Source organism: Conger conger, chromosome 3 (genome assembly GCF_963514075.1).
Source record: "Conger conger chromosome 3, fConCon1.1, whole genome shotgun sequence".
Classification (NCBI taxonomy): domain Eukaryota; kingdom Metazoa; phylum Chordata; class Actinopteri; order Anguilliformes; family Congridae; genus Conger; species Conger conger.
In genome coordinates, this window is record NC_083762.1 from 80,706,775 (window position 1) to 80,731,817 (window position 25,043).

Below are 25,043 nucleotides of genomic sequence, written 5' to 3' on the forward strand. Positions count from 1 at the left end.
ACTGCCGCGCCCTCCGCTGGGTCGGGGCCAGGCACGGTCCTCATCGCCATCCTGTCGACCCTCTTCAGCAACCTGGTGCTGGGCACGGCCGTCCTAGGGGTGCTGTCCACCCTCCCCGGACCCCTCGCCCGCCTCTATGAACTCGCCGGGAGGTGAGGTCTCTCGGTCGCCCGCTCTCTCGGTCGCCCTCTTTCTCTCGCTCTCTCGGTCGCCCTCTTTCTCCCGCTCTCTCGGTCGCCCTCTTTCTCCCGCTCTCTCGGTCTCTCTCTCTTTCTCTCTCTCTCTCTCTCTCTCTCTCTCTCTCTCTCTCTCTCTCTCTCTCGTGGACATTGGATTCTGCCCTTTTCGTGCTAAATTAATCTCATGTATGGTGTCCTAAGGTATGCTGTGGTTAAATTAGTGTTTCTTTCGCTTCTGTTTAGACCTCAAAATGAGCAACCAAAGTCCTTCGGCAGTCTTGGACCAAAGGTATGCATATCGAAATGCTATTGATCGAAAGGTTCCCTCATTTTCAAATGCGTTGATAAGCTAGCTGATCCTGGTTATTGTGGCCCATTTTGTGTTGACCACTATTGAATACTTAATGAAAATGAGATTTGTCAAGCAGTTTTGTTGACATTTTTCATTCTCAAAATGTGTGTTAAAGGAAATTATCATAATCCATTTTGAATTGATCTACCTTGGATTTGTGGTTCTTTCAGCTGGAGAAGCTGCTTGGTGAGATTCTGGGCTGCCTGCAGACGCAGTCCTCTCTGCCCTACGATGACGAGCTCCTGGTTCTCCTCGCGCCCCTCCTGCGGGTGCTCTTCCCGCACCGGAACAAGCTGCTACGCACCCTCGTCACCCAGTTCTGGAACGCCACTTTCGCCAACGCCCCAACCCTCACCTACCCCGAATGTCTGAAGTGAGTGCAGTTTTTTGAGACGTGTTGAAGATGCACGACTTGACTTGAACCTGAACCTGGGTGAGTTGATTTATGTTTATGGTTTTCTTGTGTTCTGTCTCAGGCCGGTTCTGAGCCAGGTGAAGCAGAAGTTGCCCATCATTCTGCCCGGATTTCAAGCTGTCGAGGTGACTGAGGATAACAGTGGACAGTATTCTGTGAGTGCCCCAGTTTTACACTCCGCTTATTCTCATTTTATTCAAAGTCTTGTAGAGCTTGTCATGTAATTCATAGATGCTCCGCGAGGTAACATCTTCGCTGAAGCTCAACAACTGGGGTGCACAACATCCGGTCCTGGAGGGCCGATCTACTTCCTGGTTTTTGCTCCAACCAGTTACCTTAATTTTAGTTTTCTGGCTGCTCTATGAACGGCACTGATTCACTCCTGTACTGGATCAGTAAAATCTTTAGGATCCACCTGCAGTCTGTGACTGTGGCTGGTGCTTATACAAATGGCCAAGATGCAGAACGATTGAGCCGACGAAATGGTTGAGAGCCGAGGTTGCCACAAAATCCTGAAACGGATCAGCCCTCGCTGTGCGCCCCCTGCTCAACGTGCTCACGACCCTGGTTCTGTTTGTTCTGTGTTTGTGGACCGGCCCCTGCGCAGACCGAGTGCTCCCAGATGGAGACCCATGTCAGCGGGGTGAAGATCGCGTCGGTTGGGAAGCGGGACTCGCTGCTCTCCCGGGCGGGAGAGCTGAGGGAGAAGGAGAAGACCACCTCCGACACTCCGTCCAAGCCCGTCGCGGTAAGAGCAAACGTTCAGGTCTCGCGGTTATTCAGGGTACGGGTGAGGGCGGCCTGTAGCGTAGCGGTTAAGGTAAATGACTGGGACCTGCAAGGTCGGTGGTTCGATCCCCGGTGCAGCCGCAATAAGATCCGCACAGCCGTTGGGCCCTCGAGCAAGGCCCTTAACCCTGCATTGCTCCAGGGGAGGATTGTCTCCTGCTTAGTCTAATCAACTGTATGCCGCTCTGGATAAGAGAGTCTGCCAAATGCCAGTAATGTAATGTAATGTAATGGATGATAGGGGGACTAGCAGAAGATAATTCTGCTAAAGCAGTGGATACAATGCACATGATATAGGTGGGTACTCTGTGGTGGGGACCCCTGCTCCTCAAATCAAGGCCCTTGTCGGCCGAGAACTGCTGGTTTTCCACCCTCCTTTTACCTGGGGAGTCGGGTGTGAAGGAAGTCTGGCCAATCAGTAGCAGCAATTTTTTTGTGAATTTCCCAGGAGAAAAGACTACCAGGGCCGGATTTGAATTTAATGACCAGATTTGAGTACCCCTGCTGTGGACTGATTAGTGACTGGTGTCTTGCACAGGTAAAACTGGATTTTGGGTCTCCCAAACTCCCCCGCCGTGAGTTACTGGAGGAGGCGGCTTCCATGGATTTTGTCTTCATACCCCCTGAAACCAAGGAGAGAGTGCTGACGGAGCATCAGAAAGAGGTCAAGAGAACCAAAAGGCGAGTTGGTCGTACTTTCATATATAAAAACTATTATACTAAACTAAACTAAATTATTTTTATGTTTGTTTTCAGTTTTTCCCCTCTATTGAACTTATTTTCAAACTGTTTTTCAGGGTTGATATTCCTGCAATGTACAACAACCTGGATGCATCTCTGGACACAACAGTCTTTACCCAGTACTCACAGTCCCAAGAAGATACTACGTACGTACTGAGTCCAGTGCCCGGTTTTTCATGTTGACTGACTGTTGCCCAATATTTAATACATTTCTATCTTTAGAGATAAACCACCAGCCAACGATGATCCTGCAGGAACACCCGAAGTTGAGGTACAGTAGTTCCCCTGTAGTTTTTAGATGTCCATTACATTTCCGATTATGTCTACCTACATTATGTTGGCAACGACTACCAAGGGCTTTTTAAGCTCATGACAACCAATTGTTTAAATTCTAGATTGTTTTTCTTTTGCTACCCCTGAAAATATTCACGTCAGGATTGGTGGAAAACAGCATGCATATTTGGTCATGTAAAGTTCATCTGTGGGTGTTTTTTCCTTTTCCTTCCTTCAGGTTCAAGATGATAAAATGGAAACTGAAGGAGCCCTTGAGCCAGATATCGAGCCAATCCCAGAACCAGAAGTTATGGATGTGGGTCCTGTAGCAGACTCGACAGACGACGAAGTTGCCAAAAAGGAGGCACCTGTTCAACCCGAAGAAGTCGAGCCCAAATCTGAATGTCCCGCTAAGCGGGATGATCTCGGAGCAGAGGACTTGGCCAAGGAGACTCGGGAGAGCGGTGGCGACGATTGCAACGTCTCCGCCTCGTCTGATGTGGTTTCTGGGACTCCGCCGAAACCCAACAGCCGTCGGCAGAGCTTCATCACCCTCGAGAAGTACGTGGAGGGCAAGGCGGCCAGCCCCATCAGCGCCGTGAAGTTCACGGGCCCCCTCAGCAGGGCGTCCAACAGCCAGGAGACTTCGCCCTCCCAGGCGAAAGAGGCGGCTTCTCCGGGCGTGCCCGAGGACTCGGCGGGCGTGGACACCGCCGCACAGGAGCTCGGGAATGGCGCCGAGCCGGAGGTGTCCTCCCCGCCAGACGAGAAAACAGCTGAGGAAAAGCAGGAGCAGCCCCGTCCTCGGGAAGAGGAAGTTGCGAAACGTCGGAGCGAAGGCACTGGGGACGAAGACGACGTCATTCCTGACACTCAGGCCCATGTGGACTCTGCAGACCCTGGGAAGCAGGAGGCCGAGGCTTCAGTGGGGGACGACCTGCCGACGAAGGATGAGGACTCCTACGAGGACTCGATGTATGACAGTTGCGAAGACAATTATCTGTACGATTCGCAGTGCTCGCTGGTCTCTTCCAGCCAGTCGGAAATCAGACGGTCCGGTCGACGCAGGAGTAGACCCCTCCGTCCTGGTGAGGACCCAGAAGAAGTGGAGGGAAAGTACAAGGTAACCCGCAAAAACTCAAATGGGAAAGGGGTGAGTCAGAGTGACTCCCCTCAGCCTGATCCTTTGCCAGCCCCCAGTGAAATTGAAGTCCAGTCACAGGGGCGACCAACTAGGCGGAGCAAAGTGGCTGCTGAGCCACCGGAAGTTGAGGTCCGAGAGAGGCTTCGGAAGACCCGAGCTGATTCCCAAATCGCATCCTCGCAGGCCTCTCAGAATGACAGCCCGTCCCTGGGCCGAGTGACCAGGAGCAGATCAACTGGTCCTTCAGAAGAGGCAATCGGCAAAACCGCCTCATCCCCACCCGTCAGTCAAACGGATGGTCTGTCACAGGGACGATCGAGTAGGAGGAGTAAGGTGGCAGCATCTGGAGAGGAGACGAGCCAAACGGATTCCCAGATGGCCACGTCTAAACCCAGAAATCAAACAGAGAGCCAATCACAGGGCAAGCCAGCTAGGAGGAGCAAAGCATCTCAACCTGCAGAAGAGATGAGCCAAACTGATGCGCAAGAAAGTTTGTCTGTTCCTGTCAGTCAAACAGGTGGCCAATCACAAGGCAGACCAAGTAGGAGGAGCAAAGCTTTGGGACCTTCAGAAGGGATGAGCCAAACTGATATTCAGGTGACATTATCTACACCTGTCAGTCAAACAGAGGGCCAATCACAGGGCAGACCAAGGAGAAGCCAAGCAGCTCAACCTTCAGAAGAGGTGAGCCAAACTGATACACAGGTGACCTTATCTACACCTGTCAGTCAAACAGAGGGCCAATCACAGGGCAGACCAAGGAGAAGCCAAGCAGCTCAACCTTCAGAAGAGGTGAGCCAAATTGATACACAGGTGACCTTATCTACACCTGTCAGTCAAACAGAGGGCCAATCACAGGGCAGACCAAGGAGAAGCCAAGCAGCTCAACCTTCAGAAGAGGTGAGCCAAATTGATACACAGGTGACCTTATCTACACCTGTCAGTCAAACAGAGGGCCAATCACAGGGCAGACCAAGGAGAAGCCAAGCAGCTCAACCTTCAGAAGAGGTGAGCCAAATTGATACACAGGTGACCTTATCTACACCTGTCAGTCAAACAGAGGGCCAATCACAGGGCAGACCAAGGAGAAGCCAAGCAGCTCAACCTTCAGAAGAGGTGAGCCAAACTGATACACAGGTGACCTTATCTACATCTGTCAGTCAAACAGAGAGCCAATCACAGGGCAGGCCAGGTAGGAGGAGCAAAGCATCTCAACCTTCAGAAGTGATGAGCCAGAATGATGCACCGATGACCTTATCGACACCTGTCAGTCAAACCGATAGCCAGTCACAGGGCAGGCCAGGTAGGAGGAGCAAAGCATCTCAACCTTCAGAAGTGATGAGCCAGAATGATGCACCGATGACCTTATTGACACCTGTCAGTCAAACCGATAGCCAGTCACACGGCAGGCCCAGTAGGAGGAGCAAAGTATCTGGACCTTCAGAAGAGGTGAGCCAAACTGATGCACAAGAAAGTTCATCTTCTCCTGTCAGTCAAACAAGTAGCCAATCACAGGAAAGGCCCACTAGGAGGAGCAAGGCAATTGACCCTTCAGGAGGGATGAGCCAGACTGATACACCTATTACTTTATCCACACCTGTCAGTCAAACCAATAGCCAATCACGGGGCAGATCTAGGAGAAGCCAAGCCTCTCAACCTTCAGAAGAGATGAGCCAGACTGATACACCGGTGACCTTATCTACACCTGTCAGTCAGACAGATAGCCAATCACGGGGCCGACCAGGTAGGAGGAGCAAGGCATCGGCCTCAACAGAAGAGATCAGCCAAACCGATGCACCAGCAAGCTTATCGACACCAGCCAGTCAAACCAATAGCCAATCACGCGGCAAACCAGGTAGGAGGAGCAAAGCATCTGGACCTTCAGAAGAGATGAGTCAAAACGAAACGCAAGCAAGTTTGTCCGCTCCTGTCAATCAAGCAGATGCCCAATCACAGGGCAGACTAAGTAGGAGCAAGGTGGCTGGCACTTCAGCAGCAGACATGAGTCAGACAGATTCACAAACGGGATTAACTGTACCTCTTGATCAGAATGATAATGGATTGGAGAGCATAGCAACTAGAAATGGCAAGGCAATTGATCACACCGAGGGAGTTAGCCAAACCACTTTATCCACGCCTGCCAGTCAAACAGACAGCCAATCACTGGGCACACCAAGTAAGATTGCAGCAGAGTTGAGTAGTGTGAGCTGTAGTCCATGTGCCACGTCTGCTAAACAGTCTGAACACTCACAGGCAGGTAAAGGTGAAGGAACACTAGAGACCTCGCAAAATTTGGGCCTGGACAAGACGAGCAGGTTCTCCCAGGGCTTGTTGCCTGATATTGAAAACTCTGAGTTGGATCTCTCCCAGGCTAGTGACGATGGCGAGAAATCCGGGAATAGAGGCAGGAAACGCAAACTGTTGAAGTCCGAAGCAACGTCTCCAAGTCCGCTAAAAACGCAACAAGTGCTTGAAGAGTCAAACCAAATTGTTGCAATGGAGACCAACCCTGAAGATGGAAAGGAGAACTGTGAACTTAGTCAAAACTCAGAATCTAAATCCATCCCTTTTGACACAGAAGCCGAGGCTGCTGAACCTTCAGAGAAAAAAGCAAACCAATGTTTGACAGAAATGATGGTTCCTGATGACACAGTCAACCCCATTTTGGAATCGAGGGAAATAAAGAGTGCATCAGAAATGCAGGAGGAGATGACTTCCCTGGGTTCTTCTGTAGAGGTCCGAGACCTCACCGCCAACCGCCAGAGAGTGCGCGGCAGGCGGGGCCGAGGTCGCCCACGCTCCAGAGGCTCCAACTCGAGGGCAGCTGCAGAGAGAGAGACTCTGTCTCAGGAGAGCGGTATCCCCGGTTCGCCGGTCACGGACTCTCAAGACCTGGGCGAAATCGAGGTCTCCCCGGATCCGGATCTCGAACCACCGTCGGACTCTGAAGCAGTGTGTCCGCAGCCGGAGAATGCGTCGGCGCAACAACTGAACGATGCCGAGGTGAACGACGACGTGTTCTCTGAGCCAGACGCGGTGAGCACCCCGACCGTCTCCGCAGGCCTCCCGACTGCGACCCCGAACGGAACTGAGACGATGACGGGAAGCACGGCCACAGAGGACACGTGGAATACGTGCAATTCTGATGTCCAGACCGGCATCGTGGTGTCAGAAGAACAGGTCATTGAGGACATTGAGGATGGCCAGCAACAGGACCTGGATGACGGACAGCAACAGGATCTGGATGACGGACAGCAACAGGACCTGGATGACGGACAGCAACAGGACCTGGATGGCGGGCAGCAACAGGACATGGACGACGGCCAGCAACAGGACATTTCTGTGCCACAGGTCACCGATGTGACGGAGTGCACCGTAGATCCTGCTCAGGTGCCGGGAGGAGTAGAGAAGGTGCAGGAGCAAGATATGAACTGGGAGGAGGACCTTGCTTTGCTCCAAGAGCACAATGCAGCGCAAGAGGTAGTATTAGAGGCAGCGGAGGAGGACAATGTTACCCAAATAGACAGTGACATACCTGCAGCCACTGCTGATAGCGCTGCTATCCAATCCCTGCCCGAAGAACCTCCCACCCCGCAGCAGGGGATGGCTGAGCACTTGTGCCTGGACTCTCCACCAAAACAGAAGCTGCTGGACACCGTGGCGGGAGAGCTGGGCCTGAGCCCCAGCAGTGGGAAGATGAAGGGCGTCTGGTCCCCCTCAGCTTCCCCCTCCACCAGCATCCTCAAGAAGGGGCAGAAGAGGCCTCTGGAGGTCGAGTCGCCTTCCCCCTTGCCGAAGGTAGCCTAATGCTTGCCACAAATGTCTGAATCTGTTGAGCAATGGCAGTGCTTGCCCGACTGTTCCTGGAGATCTGCCGCCTTGTAGGTTTTCATTTAATTTCAACCCTAGTTTGTCAAACCTGATTCTGCTAATTGGCAGCTCAACAAGGCCTCTAGCTATTGAATGAGCTGTGCTTTGTTGGGGTTGGAGTGAAAACCTACAGGACTGCTGATTACCAGGAACAGCCCTGGGAAATTAGTATGATTGATTTTTATTTAATGTCTTGCATCTGCAGGTTTTGGGTTTTTTTATTTATTTAAATGAATGGACATGTATTACTCAAGTGGCAAACTCCCTGTCTGTACACGTTAGCTTTGGTTTTGTTCCTGCAGTCTCGGCGAGTATCGTTTGCTGACCCGATTCAGCACCAGGAGTTGGCGGATGACATCGACCGTCGTAGCCCAGTCATCCGGCAATCTGCCGGCAGCTCGCCAAGATCCAAAAACGTGGTCACCATCTCGTCACAGCAGAAGGTACGCAGTCCGGTGTTCAATGATGGGAGTGTATGGACAGTGGATGCTGCATTCTACTCTGGTTTCTATTTAAACTGTCACTTTTTCTCCCTTCCTGTTTGCCATGACTTCTTCCACTCACTCATTCCACGTAATTGTTTATATGGTTTTGCACTTAGAGATGGTAGTCCCATACACATGCTATGATTGTTCCAGACCTGCAGACTTCTACACCTTTTGTATACCGCATACATTTTGACACATTTGTGGTATTTGAGTGGGTTTGTATGTTTGTTGCTATTTACAGTTTGTCACCACTCCAACCAAGGGCATGTTGACCCTGAGTCCACGCAACTTGCGAAGCCCAGGGTACAAGAGCTCCAAGAAATGTTTGGTACGTGTCCTCTGACCCTCGACAAAATGGCTGCTGAACGATTTCTAATGCTTAAGAATTGATTTAAGAATTGTGTTATACAGCAATTCCATGACTCTGCCCTTTAATTTCAGATCTCAGAGATGAGCCATGAGCCAAAGCCCATTCCTAAGGACTGCGTGTACCCCGCTCTGGTCAGCTGCTCCACTCCTGTGGAGGCCGTCCTGCCCCAGATATCCTCCAATATGTGGTGAGTTGTGGGGGAAATTTTTATGTCCCATTTCATAGTTGCTGGTGGGCGCATGCACAGATTTGATGATGTGCATGGTTGAAGTTGGAGAAATCTATTGGTTTTAAGGTGTTTGGAGCCTTTCCCCTTCCCCTTTCACTCCTGTATCAATAAAGCGTTTTATTTGTTTTGCAGTATTGCAGATATATTCTCACTGCAGCTAAAAAGACGGTAGTCACTTGATCCTGCACCTATATGAGTTTCAAATGACATATGCTGCTAAGGGGGTTCATTAACTTCAGTGACAAGGGGGGGGAAATGCATCATTTTCTTCACTTGTCCCCTAGGCCTCGTGGATTTGGCCAGCTGGTGAGAGCCAGGAATATCAGAACCGTGGGAGACCTAAGTGCACTCACCCCTACCGAAATCAAGTCCCTCCCCATTCGCTCCCCTAAGCTGTCCAATGTGAAGAAAGCACTTCGAAACTATCATGAACAACAGGTAACGTCGCTTTAAAAAAAATTGCTCTCTGCAAACTACACTCTACATGGATGTAGTGCTCCCATGTTATACTGCTAAAAATAGTAGTGGTAGCATTGCCAGTCCATAGAACCGTCTGTTGGGGCAAAAAAGCCCCTCAATTCATGAGGCAGTTCCCAAATTCGCATGCCTTTTCTTTTCAAGGGGTAGGAGTACATAAGTGTTACTTCTTCCTACTCCTTTTCGCACATGTAAATAGGTTTAAGGTTAAGTGCTGGTGGAGCGAATTTATTAAGTCTTTTTAATATATTGCTGTTCATCTGTTTCTGTTTTGGTGCTATTTTACATGTTCGACATAAAGATATCAAAATCAAATCAAACCTTTGTAGCTTACTGAAATACTTTTTGGTAAACAATGAGTAATTGCATAAAGCTTTCCCCAAGCTGGAATGTTTTAGGAAACAAGTTATGAGAAACAACAATGTGTATTTAGTGTATATAGTTTCCAGTGTGTGTTTGTGAGCCGCTATTTGCAGTTGTCAATGTTTTTCTGGTGGTTTTAAATGACATTTGTCTTTCTAGCGTAAGGGTCGCAGTGACGAGTTGAAGGGATTCGATGAGATGGAGAAGATGACGTCTGAACCGGAGGAGACCGAGATGGCCCAACACCAGGAGGAGGGAAACGCCCCCGGAGAGCAGGTCATGGGTGAGTCCCACTCAGAACCTACCTTAGACGTGCTGCTCAGTGTTGACCGTGTGGAGGGAGAGACAACCTAGTTTAACGACTGCGTAATACGCTAGACGTCAATTGGCGTACATAGCTGCAGACATCTGACACTGTGAATTGTACTTTATCTAGCCTTTCCTGTAGTCGTTTTAACAACCTTTCGTTTGCAGTTATTGTCTCTCACTTTGGGGATTTAGCGTCTGCTCAGTCTCGTTTCTCATTTCTTGGCTGTTTTATGAAACCTGTCTCATTGGTCCCGTCGTGTTCCTGCTCTGGCGTTCACGGTTGTCGTGTGACTGTGACCTCAGGCGCGGAGTTGGCGGACGTCCCGGCTCCGGCCCCCGTGGCGGAGCGGCGGCCCGCGGCGCTGGTGTCCGCGGTGGAGTCGCTGGGAGCCCGCCTGACCCCCGAGGAGCTGGGCCAGTGCTCGCCGGGACAGCTGGTTCTGATGCACGAGCAGCTGGGAGGGATGATGAGGGCCATCGTGGTCCAGCTCCAGACCCGACTGGCTCCAACCCAGGGAGAGAGCATACCCTGATGACGAGAATGATCTCCCTGACAACGACTCGGAATCCCCCGACAACAACCCTGATCCCCCCTGGACAACTCAGACCTCCTCCAGAGCGACTCGAACCTCCCCGACAACAACTCAGACCTCCTCAAGAATGACTCAGATCTCCCTGACTACTCCAAACTCTCTGAACAGGAGTCGCCTGAATACCATTACCATGATTACCAGATCGGACTGGGTTCATCTGCGCGCTTCCCCCCCCCACCCTCGCCGCACACCCCCTGCCGTCTGCAACTTTTTAGTTTAGATTTTAATCTTGATTTTTTTTTTTTTTTTCTTAACGCATTTTAACTATGTAAATGTCACTACATTTAACATTCAAACAGGTGATTCTTGCTACTTTTCTAAAGTCATCGACAGGGTTATCGGTGTTGCTATGCCGACAGTGAGATCATTGGTCAACATCGCCCCTCTGCATGGTAGCACTCTGGCCCTGCCGTGGTTGGGCGTAATGTTTTAAACATGCTAGTCGAAGGATAAGACAGCACTTTTTATTGTATATGTTGAAATAAAAGACTGAAAAGATTTTTGCAAAAAATGTGTTCCCTTAAACTGTATTTGTGCTAGCTGTTACTTTTTTTGTTGGGTTGTGGTGGTTTCTGAAGCATTAGTGTCCCCTCGAGACCATGCCATTAAATGGAGAAATGCAACAAATGTTTTCCGGAAGGGCTCCAGTGGGTCAACCATAACCTGTTTGAATGAAGATTGTATTCACATGGAGTCCCAGTGATCAAGAGCTTAGAGGTCATTGCTTTTTAGTGGCCCTAAGATGAAGGAAATCACCAATTCATAACTAGGGCATCAGTGAACCTGGCTGCAGGAGCTCCGATCGTTGCTTCTCAGGGGACCAGAACAGACAAAAAGCAAGACCATGAAGCGACGATGGGCTCATTCCAATCGCCTATTTTTCTCCTTTTTTTCTTTTCCTTGCTTCTGACCAAGAAATCGATTTCGAATCGAGTTTTGCCATCTTTAAGGACATTTCAACCCCTTAAATGTTCCTTATCACATCTAGAAATTAGGAACTTAGAATCTTTCCTTTGGGCATGATAACATTGGCGCAATACTTTGCGGAAAGCCTTATTGTATAAATGATCGACCTGTGGATTTACCTCTCCATCTGCCACACATCTGCCACGTCTGTAACTGACGTGGTTTCGAACTGACGTTTGAACGAACAGACGTCAGTTCAACCGTCTATTTTCTTTTTCTTGCCACCTTTGTTAGCCTCTCCTCAAAGGGTGGAGCAGAAAGATGAGAGAAATAAGCAATTGGAATGAGCCCCAAGATTCAAGACAGGACAACTGTTGAGTGGGAACTTAAGTGTGCTTTATTACTACGTTTAGGGACACATCTTCCTCAACCCCACCAGGCCTGCCGAGCTAGGCTACTCAGAAGAAAAGGGGGATGCTTGCATTACTGACAGGCAAAGGAGTGAGAAGGCTCTTTTTTTTTTTTTTTTTTGTCTTCAGGGGGGTGGCATTTCCTTGATTCAAGACTTCTACCTCTTTGGTAGGTAGTGTGGGTTACCATTTTATTGATTTCAGCTCGGTAGTATTAAACCTCATTTTCTTTCAGGAAAAATAGAAAAGTTAGTGTGCAGCCATTAAGTGCAAAAGTTCAGAGCCGAGAACCGTGTTCAGTTTCACGTTATCGGATAAGGGGAAAGTTCATACAATAAATCGCTCCCCCACCCAACTGGTCTGGTCGGTGGACAGGTGATCGATTTCACAAAACAGGCTCCAAAAAGTTTATTTCATTTTAGTTTATCAGTGCTGTTCTGTTTGGGATTGACATTTCAAACTTAATGGCCATAGTTAGCAGCATGTATTTCTCCATTATCAGTAATGCAGTGCAAACACTAGAAATAAAACAAAGCCCTACACGCTAAATCCCTACACGCTAAATCCCTACGAAACCTAACTGCCAATGGATTTCACACTTGCTGCCAAGGGGGCGGGGCTTGTCTAGATGGCCTCCACGTAATTGGCTGGCAGCATGCCCGTCTTGCCGGTACGCTGCACCGTGCCATACATCCAGCCCTCGTCGATGGACTGCACGTTCACGATGACGTCGCCGTCTTTGAAGGTCACCTCGTCGCTGTCCGTGCCGGTGTAGTCGTACATGGCTCGCACGGATTTCTGGGAGATTAAAGGATTTCATTGAGGGAACATAGCAGTACAAATGGATCCCCCCCTCCCCTCCCAGTTTGGAATCACAACCACTTCCAGTATTTTTTACTTGCAAGAACCCAGAGACTACCATTCTATGGCCTCATGGTGTAAAGCAAAAAGTCCTCCATCTCTGATTGGAGGAGAGTTACACCTCTTACTCGGCTATAAACTAGCCTGGGACCCGTGTTAGCCAACCTGAGGACCATTGGGCATCCAATAATGTGTTTCCAATAATTTCAGGGTACAATATTATGGCACAAGCCTTTCTCATCTAGAGCCCAGTTGAACAGTCTCTAAATGGAGTAGATGTTCACATCTACAGATGACAGGACTGGCAGTTGCTTGTTGCCCTGCCTTGGTGGATGCTTTAACCTTTTAACATGCTGTGTGGTGCAGCTGTGTGGAATTAGTGATAATTAGGTCACTTGTATCTCGCTGGTGTGACTTGCACTATCTATGTGTGTTGCATTTCCTTGGGTGTGTACCGAGTCACTCACCCCAGTAGTGGAAGGATGGGAGGGGACAGAGGACACGTTGGTCTGCTGGGTGACCACAGAAGAAGACCTCTGCTGCAGCTCCACGGTCTTGGCCTGAGGGTAAGCTGGAGGGGGAAGAGGAGACAGGCGATGGGATCGGGGGGGGGACGTTATCCTATGGAACAGTTACTGGACATGGAAAGAGCCTGGCATCCCGGAGTAGTGAGTATAGTAGTGAGTAGTTTGTTTTGGGTGTAGTTGATGCGCTTCATCGCGTGACGGAGCGGAGGGTCGTCTCACCTACGGAGGAGCTCCCGAAGCCATTGCTGTAGATGGACATGTGGTGGTCCACGTTCTCCGAGACCTCCGACTTCTCATCCCCGGCGCTCATGGCGCTGGTCGAGCGGGAGTGCTCCTTGTTGCGCCGCTGGGCTTGCACTGCGGGACGCGTCCAGGGACGTCACTCAACATCCAGTTCACTACCGACTCGACCAAAGCACCCGTTTCTGAGCAAACCCCTACCTATGTGGGACCCTACCTGTCATCAGGTGCAGGCTCCTGGACTGGATGTTGTCCTCTGCGGGGTCGTAGTCGAAGACGGAGCCCGGGTTTGTTCGCCACACGCGCAGGCCTGTGGAGGAAGGAATCGGGACTTCAAATTCAAAACAATTTGCCAAATACAGTAAATTATTAAAATTCTAATCTTAGAAGTTGCATGATTGATAATAGATTAAGCCAAGTCCTTCACTAGACTAGATTCTCCACACAAAACTCAATTTAGTCTAGGACTAAGCTCGATCTATATCTGAAACCGGGCCTTGGTGTTCTAACTTTAACCCTGTGTGTGTGTCCGTGTCCGTACCTGTGATGGTCTCCTGGTCATGATCCATTGGCCTCTTCCTCTCCATCTCCACCACGCGTCTCTGGATGCCGCGGTAGGTGATGTCGCTGAAGTCCTGCGTGTTCTTCTTCACACGCTCGGTCACCGGGTCTGACACCACGGGCGTGAAGCAGCCCTTGTTCCTCTCGAATTCCTCGTGGTACTTCACCTGTCGGGTCGAGCCAAGAGGGCTTTAGAGGCTGTGCACAGCTCATGTGCTTCTCCACCACCTTCCCCGCCTAAGGCTTTCTGAGGAACTGTTCTCTTTTGCCCAAATTGGACATGATGACAAATTAATATATCAGAAGACATTCTGGCATTGTGGCAGTAAGCACTGTGAGTTATGTATAGTTGCCAACAAAATAGTTCCTCTTTGGGACACATAATCGCATTTGTACTCAAGTTTTGAGTACTTGAGTGCGAAGTCACTACTTTTCCAGGGGATCTGGTGTCACAATTACAGAATAACATGGAAGAACCACAAACAAGCAATGTAGAGCAGAGAACTGAAGTCACCTAAGACGGAATATATGTCTGAAGGCTCGTATGTCTTCATTGGAGTGAATGTGGTATAAGTACAGTGCACTGAATTCCTGAATGGAAAATAACTAGAGGGCTGGATGCAATGGAATGTTATTGGTGGCATCAGAACAGCCCAGTGGGAGTGTAATGCCATGCTAATACCTTTCTATATACCATTGGGTCAGTGGCTTGGTTGAGAAAACAAAAACTGGGGAGATCTCAAAGCTGGATTTCACAGCGATTAGTCACAGCTGGTCTGTTTGTTTTTGGTCTACTGACGGAGCGTTTCACATCCCGCATCCTTCAGACGAGAAACCGATGGGAGGGCGGCTCACCCCGGAGATGTGCCGTTGGGTCGCCCTGACGCGCCTCATCTCGGGCGTGTCCAGGACGAACGCGGCCTTGCCCTGCACCTGCTTGCGGAAGCTGTCGGAGTACAGCACCTGGGGGCGGGGGGGGGGAGACAGGGCGCAAACATTCGGTGAGGAGCAGTGCATTGTGGGTAGACGCCCTGCGCCACTGGCATGCACTGCAGAGTCCGCAACGGACACAGACAGACGAACGATAGCTGACCAGCCTTAGCTACTTAAACGGGAAGTATTACAGACACTAGGTAAGGGACAGCGCAGCAGTGCATCATGGGCACACCCTGCACGCCAGTAACGTGTAAAGCAGAGTCCGTAACAGAGACGGACGCAGACAACGTGAGAGCTGTTCAGCATCAAGGGGGATGAGTGAAGGGAAACATTTGGAGAATGTTAGCTCAGCTTTAGCACTGCGTCACGTCACATCACATCACATCACAGCAGGTGGGATTAAAACCAACACTGGAATAAAAAAAAATGTTCAAACCACTTCTAAACTGCCGGAAAGTAAAGCGAGTTAAGAGCAGTGGTGTCCAGTCATGTCAAAATCATATCAAAAATAAGGCTGGTTTGTCTGCAGGTTTTTGCTTTAGCCCAGCACCACACAATTAAATGTGTCAACTCATTATGGTCTTCAGTCAAGATGTTAGGAAGTAGAATCAGTTCTTATTGCTGGGATCAGTTCTTATAGCACCTGTACCTACTCCAGCCCTTTCCGGATATGATTGGACATCCTTGGTTTAGAGGGTTATTGGGGTACACATTGAGGCTAGGACAGGTACGCTCCCGCTCAGGAATACCGAGCTAATGTGCTCTTGGTTGCGCTTGACTCGTTCCATCTCCGGAGTGTACACCACAGGGGTTCCCTTGCCAGCGATGTCCTTGTACATCACCTACAGAACAGAAACACAGCGCCCGATCAGGCAATGAGGCTCGGGCTCGCACCAATCCTGGGAAAAGGGGTGTGAAAATGTCGTTAAGTTGGCAAGTGGGAAAGGGATTGCAGCAGTGGAGGACCTCTAGGGTGGACCTCTAGGGTGGACAGGGGGGAGGAGTGTGGATGGTGAAAAAGAGGTGGAGAGAAGAGAGGATGGATCAACGTGGAATGGCGAGTGCTCACAAATCAATTGCTTCGCTGTGACGTTTCGTTACAGGTGAGGAGAGCTCCAACAAAGTATGGAACGACATTAGGCCCTCCTGTGAGAGTGGGAGGTGTGTGGAGACATTAAATATGGGAATACGCTATGGGAACAAACCCAACGGGAGGAGGCCCTACCGAGCTGATGTGCTTCTGGGTCTCCCGGACGCGCTTCACCTCCGGCAGGTCCGAAATGGCGGTGCCTTGGCCCAGGGAGTCCTTGTACTTTATCTACCCGTCCGGTTCCGCGAGGAAGGACAAGACAGGACAGTGAGGTGAACACACGGCTGCACCACCCCAGGGCATTACAGCAGAAGAAGAGCACACAGCGTTGTGGCAAGCTTAACCCATACCGTAGGCCATCAATGCCTATATTGCAGTGCAAGGGTTTTTGACCTTTTCTGAAACGGGGCCCCCACCCAGACTAAAAAGCATCCGGAGGACCCCCATCATAAGTCTGGCCGGGGGCCCTCAACAGCAGGGATCACCAACTCAGCCCTCAAATCCAAATCCAGCCTTTCTCCTGGGTAATTAGTGCTACTGATTGGCCAGACTGTCTTCACACTGACTTCCAGGTAAAGGGAGGGTGGAAAACCAGAAGTTCTTAGCCATGAGTTGCTGAGCTCTGACCCACAGTACTTTCAAGAGCCCACTGTGGGAAACCCAGGTCTTGCCGGAGAGACACACACACACCAAAACTGGTAACCTACTGGTAGCCTACATTCAGACAGTGTGTCCAGCTGGCGGTTGCTATGTACATTACCTCATTCATGACCCTGCACTGTGAAGTCCTAATATAGCATGTTCTGAATAACACATTGTGTTTTCATTCAAGTGGAAAAAAAAGCTTGTTTTAGTTATTTATAAATATTTTACCTACAGGGTTACAGCTATGTTAAATGATTTCCATGAGGTTAAGATTACATTTTTTATTATATTAAGGATCCATATTGGATTAGTATGGGATACAGGACAGTGATTGTATTTTGTTTAAAAATAGATTTTAGGAACCACATTTGTTAAAAAAAACAAAATGTTGGATGTTATATATTAAGGGTTGTTTTTAATAGGAGTTTGTATTAAGGAGGATGTCTTAAGGTACAAGGGGATTTAGGAAGGATATTTTACAGTGGTACATAATATGGTAGTTTAAGGAGAATGGAACAAACGATTAACGATTAGGGTAGCGGAGTGCAGTTTAGGGAGAGCGAGAGTAACAGATGACTGAGCGGTACCGTGCTAATGGCCTTCTGGTTTCGTTTAACTCTTTCCATCTCCGGAGTCTCTGCTATGGCTGTTCCACCTCCCAAGTTCTCTTTGTACAAAATCTTTACAAGCGCAGAAACAGGACAGCAGAGTTAGCAGGGTTGAGCATTACGATCTGACCACTGGGCAAACTTTTTGGGGATTGTATCTTAAATCATCTATTTTGCCTGAAAAAAAGTTATGTTGTATGGAACGTCAGTGAAATGGGCTTGTACAATCCAGTTTCCTATAGGCCAGGTGAAAAGACAAAGGTGAAACAAGGACACAGTGACAATGTGTAACTCAGACACCAAGGTGTGACAAGGAGACATTCAAACAGAGCATTTCACTGAAAGCTTCAGGACACAAAATGGCCTCCAGGACTATGCTTTGATGTGGTCACAGCCACAGAACCCAGGAGGCAGACATGTTAGGGGTCTGACTGACAGGGCATGATGAAATGGTTCCCAACTGTGTGCAACTACACAAACCCCAGTCTCAAAATGGCCGCCTTCTGTTCTGTGCATCCAAACCTCCTGGGTCCTGCGACTTCACACCAGCTGTGTCGACTTTGTATGTGAATAGCACAAATAACACACGATTATGGTTAACATACCAGGAATATAGCCAAAAAACATTAGACAAAAAAAAAAGTTTTTTGTAACATTAGAACAAAAAGCTTAATAGAGAAGAACAAAAACGAAACAAGGAGATTATCAAGGTAGGTCTTGCCAAGGCCAGGGTAGAGGTCAGTTGTTGAGAGGTTCATTATTGTGTGGGAAGGGGGATGTTTATACACACAGATATCTACCATTCTCTTCACCAGTTTCTCCACTCTGGTGTATTTAGGGGTGTTATTGGGGCACTAGGACTGACGGGGTTTGAGTGAGGGTAGGGCTTGAGGAGTCACGGAGTCACTCTCGGGATCACACCAAAAAGAAAAGGATGCTACCGAGCTGATGTTCTTCTGGGTCTCCCGGACTCTTTTCACTTCTGGTAGGTCCGGAATGGCTGTACCTTGGCCCACAGACTCCTTGTATTTAATCTACAGGGAATTTCCGTTCCGTACGGAGCGCAGAGACGGATGACGAGACAAACACACACACAGCAGCGTGAACTACTGTACGACAACTGTGTTTTTAACACCGTTAAACACCGTTAAAAACACACAGCTCAACACTAAGAACATGGAACCGTAGATGAAGGACTGGTGGCCTCATTCGATATTCACCAACAGTTAGAAACTCTTTTACACACACCAGCACTGCACACTTGTTTCAACAATAAACTCCAAAGATGAATGACGTCTCCGTTTAAAACTAAAGCTAACTTGATTAGAGAAGAGGGTTCCATTTTAGTATTTTAGTTTAAATATACGGGTTATTCTAAAAATTTCAATTGTAATTATTTTTTAAATGATTTTAGGGAGAGCTACGGGTTAATGCTACTCATCTGGTTTGATATGAAGGTTTTGGCTGTCACGTGAAGGTTGACTGTCAAGGTTTCGGCTGTCATGTCAAGGTTTTTTTTAAGGTTTGCGGGGGTATATATAAGGGGGGGTGGGATTGAGGTGGGGGGGTTTATGAGGAATGAAGACGGGATTTGGAGAAGGCTCAGGTGTACCGTGCTAATGGCCTGCTGGTTTCGCTTAACTCTCTCCATCTCTGGCGTCTCAGCGATCGCCGTTCCACCTCCCAAGTCCTCTTTGTACAAAATCTTTTCAAGCGAGACAGCAATATTACCAGCGTTTACCATGCCTTTTTACCGGCAATATTACCAGCATTTACCACACCATTTCACTGTTAATGTGTAGACGAGGTACTGTGGGACTACTCAAACTTTATAAATACATTCAAGTTTTCATTTCCTTCCCTTGAAAAGGTTACTTTGCATGACCTCTCCAGATCGCTCAGGAAAACAAGATTGGCAGAAGAAATGAAGCATTTAACACATTTAACACGCAACCACATAATGGGGATACACTTGCAGCAGAACACATCACAGGAACACTCATTGTAACGGCACATTATAGTGCCATCACCACAGTAGCACTAAGGGTTAAAAAAAGCCGAGTTATTTCAATTTATTAATTGGTGATTTGCAAAAATACCGCAGCATAGCAAGACAAAACAGTCCAGCGGTTAATGTGTATTCCGGAGCAGTTTCTTTGGTTAATAGAGCCATCTCTCAAGTGTCTGATTAATTTATTCAAAAGAAAAATGGAAGCATACAAAACTAAATTGCAGCAAAGTGAAAAAGGAAGAAAAAGGCAAAAAGGTAAAATAAGAAATAAAAATTATGAAAAACGTAGTTATTAGAAAAATTTAAGTGGAAGACACAGAAGAAGATTAAGTACCGAGCTGAAATTCTTTTGATTCTCTTTAACGCGGAGGATTTCTGGCGTTTCCTGAACAGCACACACTTTGCCCTTTGTGCTTTTAAGGTCAATCTGGTAGTGATTCTACAGGGAACAGAGCACAGGTTAAGAGCAAAATCTCGAAACGCCTTCATGAAAAATCAGGTCATAAAAAAGAACAAGAAAAAAAAAAAAAACTATTTTACACACGTCAGCACTGCACACTTTCTTCAACAATAAACTCCAAAGATGAATGACGTCTCCGTTTAAAACTAAAGCTAACTTGATTAGAGAAGAGGGTTCCATTTTAGTATTTTAGTTTAAATATACAGGTTATTCTAGAATTTCAATTGTAATTATTTTTTAAATGATTTTAGGGAGAGCTACGGGTTAATGCTACTCATCTGGTTTGATATGAAGGTTTTGGCTGTCACGTGAAGGTTGACTGTCAAGGTTTCGGCTGTCATGTCAAGGTTTTTTTTTAAGGTTTTTTTTTTAAGGTTTGCGGGGGTATATATAAGGGGGGGTGGGATTGAGGTGGGGGGGTTTATGAGGAATGAAGACGGGATTTGGAGAAGGCTCAGGTGTACCGTGCTAATGGCCTGCTGGTTTCGCTTAACTCTCTCCATCTCTGGCGTCTCAGCGATCGCCGTTCCACCTCCCAAGTCCTCTTTGTACAAAATCTTTTCAAGCGAGACAGCAATATTACCAGCGTTTACCATGCCTTTTTACCGGCAATATTACCAGCATTTACCACACCATTTCACTGTTAATGTGTAGACGAGGTACTGTGGGACTACTCAAACTGTATAAATACATTCAAGTTTTCATTTCCTTCCCTTGAAAAGGTTACTTTGCATGACCTCTCCAGATCGCTCAGGAAAACAAGATTGGCAAAAGAAATGAAGCATTTAACACATTTAACACATTTAACACGCAACCACATAATGGGGATACACTTGCTGCAGAACACATCACAGGAACACTCATTGTAACGGCACATTATAGTGCCATCATCGCAGTAGCGCTAAGGGTTAAAAAAAGCCGAGTTATTTCAATTTATTAATTGGTGATTTGCAAAAATACCGCAGCATAGCAAGACAAAACAGTCCAGCGGTTAATGTGTATTCCGGAGCAGTTTCTTTGGTTAATAGAGCCATCTCTCAAGTGTCTGATTAATTTATTCAAAAGAAAAATGGAAGCATACAAAACTAAATTGCAGCAAAGTGAAAAAGGAAGAAAAAGGCAAAAAGGTAAAATAAGAAATAAAAATTATGAAAAATGTAGTTGTTAGAAAAATCTAAGCGGAAGACACAGAAGAAGATTAAGTATCAAGTACCGAGCTGAAATTCTTTTGATTCTCTTTAACGCGGAGGATTTCTGGCGTTTCCTGAACAGCACACACTTTGCCCTTTGTGTTTTTAAGGTCAATCTGGTAGTGATTCTACAGGGAACAGAGCACAGGTTAAGAGCAAAATCTCGAAACGCTTTCATGAAAAATCAGGTCATAAAAAAGAACAAGAAAAAAAAAAAAGAAACAGTGCTACATGTCAAAATGGAATAATATAATTTTTTTTCCAAAAAATTGTATTTACTTTCCAGTTTTGATTAAAGTTACTGGATGTGTATCCTAGCTCTTTAATCTAGCATTCTCATATAAAATGAGATATTGTTGTTATTACAACCAATAAATAAAAGCCAGTGCCTTTGCTAAAAAAAAATAGTCTTCACAATAACTTGTTAGGTACTGAGATAAATTATTGTCCAGGAAGAGAGTGTTTCATTTAAATGTAATATTTTAGCTGAGCTCTACAGTAATAACCATATTGTCTGCCAGACAAAAGAATTATACAAAGTAATACAATATGAAAAAAGATATATTAATGATGAACTCTTAAATGTTGAAATATCCTTACACCATACATCTGTAGTGCATATAAGACAGATGTATCTTGGCAGAAGGACAAATGGGAACCATGGTAAAAACAGAACAGTCTGTCTGTCTGTCTGTCTGTCTGTCTGTCTGTCTGTCTGTCTGTTTGTCCGACCTATGATGACTTACCATGCTGAAGTTCTTCTGGTTCTCTCGGACTCTGTGCATTTCTGGAGTCTCCAGTACCGGTATGTAATGGGACATGGTCCTTTCTGCGTCTTCCTTGTATTTAATCTGTCACGTAAATAAAATACTCGATACTAGTACGACACGAGACCATGAAAGCATTTGCATTTGTCTCAAAATGCAAATTACAAATAGCTTTTCAAACATAACTTACATGGGGGGAAAAAATCTTGAGAAATGACAAATCTGGCATCATTGATGACAGCAGTATCAGTGCACACAAGCCCTGCCCTTTGACCTTTGACGCTCGAAGCTCTCACCTGGCTGACCATGGTCTTCATCTGCTGGGCGTGGAGGATGTCTGGCGTGTCGATGACAGACGTGTAGTTGGCCCGGTCCTGCTCGGCCGTCTGCTTGTACTTCACCTGCGGGACGGAGATCGTGTGATTCAGAGCACTCCCACCACACCGAATCCTGGGATATTAGCGGCTATAATGTTCCCCAAACAGCACCTTTCAGAGGGGGTTCACAGTAACAGGGCTCACATAAAATGGAGGTTCCCACAAAATGGTGGTTCGTATAAAAGTGTGTTCACACAAAATGGTGGTTCATGTTAAAAGTGTGTTCACAGAAAATGGTGGTTCATATAAAGGTGTGTTCACACAAAATGGTGGTTCATGTAAAAGTGAGTTCACACAAAATGGTGGTTCATATAAAGGTGTGTTCACACAAAATGGTGGCTCATGTAAAAGTGAGTTCACACAAAATGGTGGTTCATGTTAAAAGTGTGTTCACAGAAAATGGTGGTTCATATAAAGGTGTGTTCACACAAAATGGTGGTTCATGTAAAAGTGAGTTCACACAAAATGGTGGTTCATATAAAGGTGTGTTCACACAAAATGGTGGCTCATGTAAAAGTGAGTTCACACAAAATGGTGGTTCACATAAAGGTGTGTTCATACTGAAAGGGGGTTCATATAAAGCTGTGTTCACACTGAAAGGGGGTTCTCACCTCACTGAGGATGTCGGTGGCGTTCTTGGCCCTCATGAAGTCGGGTGTGTCCGTGGACAGAGGCAGCCCCTTGCCCTTGATGTCCGTCTCCAGACCCTTCTTGTACTCTTTCTGCAAACAGTATCAGTGAGTGTCAATATCAGTGTCAATGAATAGAATTCTTCTCCCCTTCAGGACATTCGGATGAGGCAGCTAACTGTAGGACAGATGGGTTTAATTCATGTTTTAAGCTGCTCAATTATCTCAAAAAGAGAAGGAGGTTGGACATCCAATCGTACCAATCATACGCTCTGATGAAGGCTTATTTTAGCCAAAAGGTGTCAGCATTTTCATAAGGGTTGGCCTACAGTAAATGGTGAAATAGTGATCCTTCTGATTTTTATTACTGGATGTGTGACCTTCTTCCCTTTTTTGAGATAATTGAGCACTTTATTCACTTTTCTTTATCGGAATTCCACTTGCTACAGCACATCCTTTTCCTCAATCTCTTTAATGTGGCTGTGGTTTCCTCCACGCTGGTCCTACCTCGTTCAGGATGTGAGTGGCGTTCTTCGCTCTTAGCAGATCCGGAGTGTCCTCCAGCACCATTAACCCCTTCCCTTTTACCCCCTCCTCCAGATCCCTCCTGTACTCTTTCTACAGAATAAGAGAAGAAGAGTGAGTGCAGAGAGGGCACACACAAACACTATAAGATTCAGTCGCGTAGTCAATGCCATAGAGCAGCAATGCTAAATGCTACATTCAACAATGAAATCATTTATGATCATTTAGACTCACCCTTGAGGGAAGCAGTTTAGTGTTGCAGAATATAGAAAAGCTTTGGTGAATACAAACCGTAATTACACATGGATAAATAGTTATTTCACGTGCCTGGATTTTGGCACCCTAGTCCTAAGCACCCTGTAAATTTGGTCTTTGATATTTGTAGATTTTTGTTTTGTTTTCTGCATTAGAGAATCCCAAACAATCACTTTCCAAAACGTAAATACTGCAGTGGCCGAACAGTGCACCTAAGAGAATGGATTCTGTTTTAAAGGCGTGGTCTCAACAAATATTAATTTGATGTCACTGTTCTTTTTATATATATGTATATATACATATATATGTATAAAACCGTTTAATTGTTTTTTTTTAAAGCATCTTTGACTTTTGCACAGTAATGCACATCAGAACATATTTGCCCCAGACATCACAACAGTGGACATCTTACCATAATGTGTTCAAAAATAAACATATTTAATGTCAAGCGTTCAAAAGCAAAACACAAAAGGTTACTTTAGTTAGCAGAGCTCTACACTGCCGAATCCAACACACATAAATAATTAAATACAAACCCATTTTGTGAGGCTTAGACAAGGGAAGCGAGTGAGAACGTTATTGGGAGCGTGTTGTTATGGAGTGAGAACGTTACTGGGAGCGTGTTGTTATGGAGTGACGCTGCACTCTCAGAAATAAAGAGACAGTCGGAGTACATTTCTGTTCTTCAAGGATAATTTCCCAAATGTACCCTGAAACTACAGAAATGTTCTCTTTGGGTACAAATCAGTATGTTTCCCAAGCAAAAAGATGTACAAGTGAATGGCTGGGGGTATAATTTTCTGTACCTATAGGGTACCGCCCCAGAGACATTTGTTCCTGTTTGGGCAGTTTTCATACCTGTATTTCTGAGAGTGTCGCCCACAGTGGCCAGCGACAGAAACTCCAAACACACCGGGGGTGTGGTCTTAGTAATATTACTCGTGATGGGGGGGGGGGGAGAAAAGGGGAGTCACCGTTACCTCGCTGACTATTTTGGTGGCGTGTCTGACGTGTAACATGGCCGGGGTGACCTCCAGCCCAGAGAGGTTTCTGCCCTTCATGGACTCCTCAAAGTCCTTCTGATAGACTTTCTACCACCGCAGAGACCAGGATGAAAAAACACCGTTGAAGTATCGCCTGAGATGCATCATCCCACCCTTTGTGAAGTTTCTCACTAATGAGCTTTTTAGCACCTGTCTGTCACACATAGACCACGTCTATGGACTTTCTATGTTCAGGTGCTCAAGTGCTATACAGCTTGGTTCAAAACTATGCAGCATATGTGTGTACTCTTGAGGGTGTTTGAAAAAAAGAAATTAGCATTGGGGTCATTTCTATTTCAGTTCTACTGATTGGAAAATTTCATTTTGTAAATTGTGAAAAAAATAAAACCATTTATCAATTAACCAAATTATTTAATTGAATAATTGAACACTGAATTATCCTCAAAGTT

At 46.8% G+C, this 25,043-nt stretch overlaps 2 protein-coding genes across 4 annotated transcripts in view; one reads left to right on the forward strand and one right to left on the reverse strand.

Annotated features, from left to right (window-relative positions):
* The window catches only part of rif1 (replication timing regulatory factor 1), a 29,788-nt gene extending 18,698 nt beyond the window's left edge, over window positions 1–11,090 (forward strand). For all 3 annotated transcript variants that reach the window (XM_061236999.1, XM_061237000.1, XM_061237001.1), the window contains exons 22-36: window positions 1–152; window positions 423–468; window positions 702–904; window positions 1,008–1,101; window positions 1,554–1,694; window positions 2,274–2,416; window positions 2,533–2,622; window positions 2,699–2,747; window positions 2,988–7,691; window positions 8,066–8,206; window positions 8,493–8,579; window positions 8,693–8,808; window positions 9,135–9,288; window positions 9,850–9,973; window positions 10,303–11,090. The exon at window positions 1–152 is cut by the window's left edge and continues 134 nt beyond it. In XM_061236999.1, coding sequence (XP_061092983.1) covers window positions 1–152; window positions 423–468; window positions 702–904; window positions 1,008–1,101; window positions 1,554–1,694; window positions 2,274–2,416; window positions 2,533–2,622; window positions 2,699–2,747; window positions 2,988–7,691; window positions 8,066–8,206; window positions 8,493–8,579; window positions 8,693–8,808; window positions 9,135–9,288; window positions 9,850–9,973; window positions 10,303–10,532 — 6,474 coding nt within the window. In that variant the 3' untranslated portion in view covers window positions 10,533–11,090. The remainder of the gene's footprint in view (window positions 153–422; window positions 469–701; window positions 905–1,007; window positions 1,102–1,553; window positions 1,695–2,273; window positions 2,417–2,532; window positions 2,623–2,698; window positions 2,748–2,987; window positions 7,692–8,065; window positions 8,207–8,492; window positions 8,580–8,692; window positions 8,809–9,134; window positions 9,289–9,849; window positions 9,974–10,302) is intronic.
* An 826-nt stretch (window positions 11,091–11,916) lies between these two features.
* Window positions 11,917–25,043, reverse strand: part of neb (nebulin) — an 88,845-nt gene continuing 75,718 nt past the window's right edge. Inside the window, 19 exon segments of the mRNA XM_061234153.1 lie at window positions 11,917–12,706; window positions 13,237–13,340; window positions 13,516–13,653; window positions 13,754–13,846; window positions 14,078–14,264; window positions 14,953–15,060; window positions 15,783–15,875; window positions 16,259–16,351; window positions 17,356–17,448; window positions 18,318–18,410; window positions 18,989–19,081; window positions 19,722–19,814; window positions 20,312–20,404; window positions 21,061–21,165; window positions 21,784–21,888; window positions 22,101–22,205; window positions 22,793–22,903; window positions 23,318–23,428; window positions 24,571–24,681. Coding sequence (XP_061090137.1) covers window positions 12,533–12,706; window positions 13,237–13,340; window positions 13,516–13,653; window positions 13,754–13,846; window positions 14,078–14,264; window positions 14,953–15,060; window positions 15,783–15,875; window positions 16,259–16,351; window positions 17,356–17,448; window positions 18,318–18,410; window positions 18,989–19,081; window positions 19,722–19,814; window positions 20,312–20,404; window positions 21,061–21,165; window positions 21,784–21,888; window positions 22,101–22,205; window positions 22,793–22,903; window positions 23,318–23,428; window positions 24,571–24,681 — 2,103 coding nt within the window. The 3' untranslated portion in view covers window positions 11,917–12,532.